The sequence below is a fragment of the Strongylocentrotus purpuratus genome, unplaced genomic scaffold (genome assembly GCF_000002235.5).
Source record: "Strongylocentrotus purpuratus isolate Spur 01 unplaced genomic scaffold, Spur_5.0 spur5_scaffold_14, whole genome shotgun sequence".
NCBI lineage: Eukaryota > Metazoa > Echinodermata > Echinoidea > Camarodonta > Strongylocentrotidae > Strongylocentrotus > Strongylocentrotus purpuratus.
This window is the reverse complement of record NW_022145599.1, coordinates 9,036,825-9,041,840: the sequence shown is the minus strand read 5'-3', so window position 1 is coordinate 9,041,840 and position 5,016 is coordinate 9,036,825. Positions and strand designations below refer to the sequence as shown.

Sequence of the window (5,016 nt, the reverse complement as noted above, 5' to 3'; positions counted from 1 at the left end):
AACCATAAAGATATTAATGGTTTTCTAGGAAGGCGTCACTGTGCAACACCCTCTAACAGTGATTAACAGTAAATTCTCCGAACATTTTTTAATTTTCCCAACCGTTTTTCCCTGAAAATAAGACAAAAGACAGGCTTTTCATTGCTTTGTGACGATTCACATAAAATGTAATTAAATTGAAATAATATAGCTGGAAGATCAGATCAGTTTTCGCCAATTTTTATCATTTATAATGGTCTGTTTTCACTCAAACTTTCAGATTATCTACAATTGTACATCTAGCATTAAAGTTACTACCTTAGCACCATTTTCTCTCATCTTTACAATGTTACCAAGTCCCTTTAAAGTATACTTGAGAGAAAATATTATACGGTAATACGATCACATAGTTTCCAAGATAATTAGGATGATTATCTCCTACTGTAAAATAATTGTTTACTCCACAATTAAATTGAGTCTACATCATATATATATTTACAACAGCTACCAAAAAAGTGAGATTCACAATCATGTAGAGTTATCATCGACAACAAAATCTTGAAAGATAAACACATCAGAAGTATATTAAAAGAAACGTTACTTTTTTATAATCTATAAAGGTTCAATCATTCAAATTGATTAACATGATCTAGAAATGCCATTTCTGAAACGGTCACCAGAACTCCATTTTACCTAGTTTCAGATATAAGAGATTCCACGGGATGTTATATACAATTTATGAAGTCACAGAAAAACCAGACCTGTTAGAGGCTCTTGAAATAGGGGGCGGGGATGGGTCCATTTTGCAACGAAGTATGAATTTATTCTAATTTGTTTAGCAGGCCTGAAGACAGTGGTATCATACAGTGTAATTAAGAATTCTTCAGTGGAATATATAGAGTCTATCAGCAGTACAGAAAGCGATCTCTCCTGATCGGTACTGCTTGAGGTTGTACCAATTTCTCTCAGGCTTCTCAATCTTGTAATCAATGACGAGGTTCTGGACATGCTTCAGCTCGTTAGTGTACTCATCAATGCTGACCAAACCTACATCGTGATTGAACGTGGCTATCAGGATTGTATTCCCTTGAGAAACAGCAGCGTGTAGGTTATGACCTAATTTCGTTAATTCATATTTTACAACACCTTGTTTGTCAATCATCGTATTGCATCACCAGATTCAATGATCAGGTAATCATTATAACTACTAATCTGCTGAGGCTCATTCCCATTACATGGTATCTCCCTGATCGCCTTCCCACCTGCTGGTGAGAATACCTGGATCTTCTTGGCTTTCCTGTAGCTAACATAAATCTGATCATCACTGTCTACAGTTAGGCTAGCAAATCCACCTTCATCGTGTCTCAGAGTGTCAAAAAACACATTCAACTTTGTGTACTCTAGTGAGTACAGTGCGATATTGTTAAGCGATGAGTGAGCAAGTATAACATACCGATCATCAGAGAGGAACCCTACTCCAAGAATCTTAACTTTCTTGAAAACTTTCTGCTGGTGCTGACCATCAGCAGAGAAGATTTCCATGTTACCTTTGTTACACCCCACTGCCATCCTACCGTCTGGTGTACTAACCAAGGCATTCATGCTACCCTTAGAAGGCAAAGCGATGTTCTTTGCAACTGCATTTACGATCTTACCAAGACCTAGCTCGTCCATTTCAACGTATCTCTTAAAACTGACACTTTTTCCTTTCTTGCTCGATTCCCTCGGCTGCTTGTAGTCAGGATCTTTTTGTTTCAAAGCCTCTTTGAGGTCTTGACATAGAGTGTCGTGTGCAGCCAAAGCATCCATATCTAACGGTACCTTTGTCCTATTGGTTACCAGGTCAGCTATGGTGGTCAAGTGTGTGATGTGCTCCTCAGCCGATTTCTTCATTTCGTCCAGTTCTTTCTCTACTCCTTCGGACCTACCCTTGACTTCGCCAATGAGGATTTCTTTCTTCTCTGTCACCTGCCGGACTAAATCATCACATGCTTTTTTGATATCGTCTGTACACCGCTTCTGAACATTGCTCACACGCTCCTTCTGTTCATCAATGAAATCAACGTATTTCTGAAAGCAGGAGCGTTTCTTGTCCGCCTTGGATTTGAGGTCCTCGATCCTCTTTATATGGCTGCTTTCATAGACAGCTGCCTCGATGACCCCATGTCCTTCCTTTGTATGCTCCATGACAACACACCTGAAGCAGGCAAATCTCCTGCAGTCGGAACAGAAGCACTCCTCATCCTCTTTTGGGTGTTTCCTGCATTTACGGTACCTACGTACTGACACCTTCCCTGATAGGATTTCACTCATGGCTAAGACCTCATGACTGATGAAGTTTTGCCACTGAGAGTGTTTGTTGTGGCAAGTGATACAGAGATACATGCCACAGTCTTGACAGTAGACAACAGCTTGGGGTTGGTCCTCGGATTTACAGTTCGTGCAAAACTGATATTGCTTCTTTACGTCCTCTATGAGAGACTTCAAAGCTAAATTGGTCGGCAATTTGCTGACATCTTGGTTTTTGACCTGGGTTTCAGCTCTGCAGACAGGACATCGGAGCATCTGGTCGTTAGCATAGAGTTCCAAAAGGTTATCCAGACAGGTCTTGCAGTAGGTGTGAGAACAAGATAGGATCTTGGGATCGGTGAAGGTATTCAGACATACAGGACACTCCAGACTCTGAACAATGACATTCTTAAATGCATCAGCCATGATTCGAATTCTACAGGAATACGAGATAAGACAAAGGAAAATATTTATGGTGAGTGTAGCTTTGGTTCATCTGATTTTAAAAAGATTGGTTTTTTTTTTCATTTTCCGCACACCATTCCCATACAGAATATAGCGCGCACAACAGTTTATATAATATAACATTTCGTTTTATATTCCTTCCAGGCGCGTACACAGGGGGTGGGGGGGGGGGGGTTTGGGGGTTAAACCCCCCCTTTGGTATTTTTTGTGTGTAAACCCCCCCCCCCCCTAAATTTCCCTAACCCCCCCCCCCCCTCCTTTTGGATTTTTTTTTTTTATTTATTATTATTTTTATTAAAAAAATAAAAAAAAATAAAAAAATATTCCCATTCTCAAAAGATGACTTACCCCCCCCCCCCAACGGAGCAAAATGTCAAATTTTCAAATTTCGATACCAAAAAAAAAAAAAAGCGTCCTCCCCCCCCCCCCCCCCCCCCCCCCCCCCCCCCCCGCTTATTCAGCGGCTGCCTGAGTCGTTGCGAAATTTTCGGCCAGATTTATAAATGTTAAACCCCCCCCCCCCCCCCCCCCTTGACAAAATCCTGCGTACGCGCCTGATTCCTTCTATAAATATTTATGAGTATTCTAAATACATGATTGGTCAATTGGTGCTCACTTGATAAAATATCATTTCAATAGGAAAATAAATATCTGCCAGAGCTCCGAATATTTTTCATTATTTTTTTTCCTGTGCAGAACTGCTCACTGTTCATTGACAAAATTTGTGTCAAATCCGAACGCACAGACGACCCGCTGAGCGAGTCGTTATATGCAGACTGCTCATAACCTTGCCACATGCATGCAGTATCGACGCAAGTCACCGATACTTTAGCCCACGCTATATAGCGTTCGATCCAGATCAGCTCGTATACCTAATCGGTTCGGATCGGGTATTTGTTTTTAATTAGTTGTAAAGAAGATATATAAAATACACCAAGCATTTAGTTCGAAAGTATAGTGGAAGTTATATATCTTCGGAGGAACTGGCAATATTTGGGCCTACTATGCCAGTCCCTCCTCAGATCAATAATTTCCACGATACCTTCTCACAGCTTGGTATTTTGTATAATATGTTGTATCTTGATAAAAGTAATGCATGTTATTCATCAATGGAATGTAATAATGATTAATGAAATTATTTCAAAAATGTTTCCGTTGTCGTTCTTCGGTCACTGTACATTATAATGGGGAAATAATAATAATAATAATAATAATAATAATAATAATAATAATAATAATAATAATAATAATAATAATGATATCAATAATTATGATAATAATGATAATAATAGTAATAACGAATGTTATGATAATAATGATAATAATAGTAATAATGAATGTTATGATAATAATGATATTGATATTAATAATAACGATAACAATGAAAAAGAAAAAGAATAATAATGACAAAATTAATAATGATTAATGACAATGATAATTATTATATCAACAAAAATAACAATAATCATTATAATAATAATGATGCTTTCTTTACCCAGAAAGACTCATTAGTATGTATACTGATCTCCCTGAGGACCATGCAGTCATACTCTGGCTTTAGCCAACCTTCCATGATAATGTGCTCATACAAGCATTATTTTATTTCACGCCTTTCTTCCAACCGGGTACCTATTTACTATACACCAGCGTTGGGTGGATAGTGACAAAATAATGCTGAGTACTGTCTTGGCAAAGGACATAAGTGCAGTGGTGGAACTCGAACTGCGAACCATGTGATTCACAATCAAGTAACCTATACACTAGAATAGTCCAAAACATCTCTACATGATTATATTGCAACTAGTTATACTAGTAGACATTTTGTGAAAATCTGAATTATACAAGTCATAATACATCGTATCAGTTGCAGCCCAAGTATGGTTTGAGGCAAGCCGTTGAAAATGAAACAAAAATCATAAGTCTCAGAAATGGTTTACCATTCGCATTTTAGCACTTTGTCAAATAATCATTACATTATTTCCTCATTAATCTGAAACCAAGTGTCATATATTGATGATGATGCCAGGGGGTGTTAACCGACATTTTAATTCACTCACCTCTTTTCCCTCAACTGCTGTACGTATCGGCCTATAGGCGTTATATGAAATCAGCAAAATATGTAAACGCTTTTTGCTTTTACGCTAGTGTTGCATTAAGTAATTGTATGTATCTAGTTTGGCAGTCTATTTTTAGGTACTGGAAATTCCCACCGACCTTTGACAGACAATCGGATTGAGGTTTATATCGTCCTAAAAGTGATCGCCCAATAAAAATTCGATATCA

General features: G+C 38.1%; 1 protein-coding gene across 1 annotated transcript; it reads right to left on the bottom strand.

Moving 5' to 3' along the window:
• Positions 1-314: 314 nt before the first annotated feature.
• On the bottom strand, positions 315-4,814 carry LOC105443261 (E3 ubiquitin-protein ligase TRIM33-like). Its single transcript, XM_030985023.1, has 2 exons — positions 4,791-4,814; positions 315-2,704 (listed from the first exon to the last, which is right to left on the bottom strand). Exon 2 carries the CDS (start codon positions 2,692-2,694, stop codon positions 1,138-1,140), a length of 1,557 nt encoding a protein of 518 aa, XP_030840883.1. The 5' UTR covers positions 2,695-2,704; positions 4,791-4,814; the 3' UTR covers positions 315-1,137.
• Between the last annotated feature and the right edge of the window lie 202 nt (positions 4,815-5,016).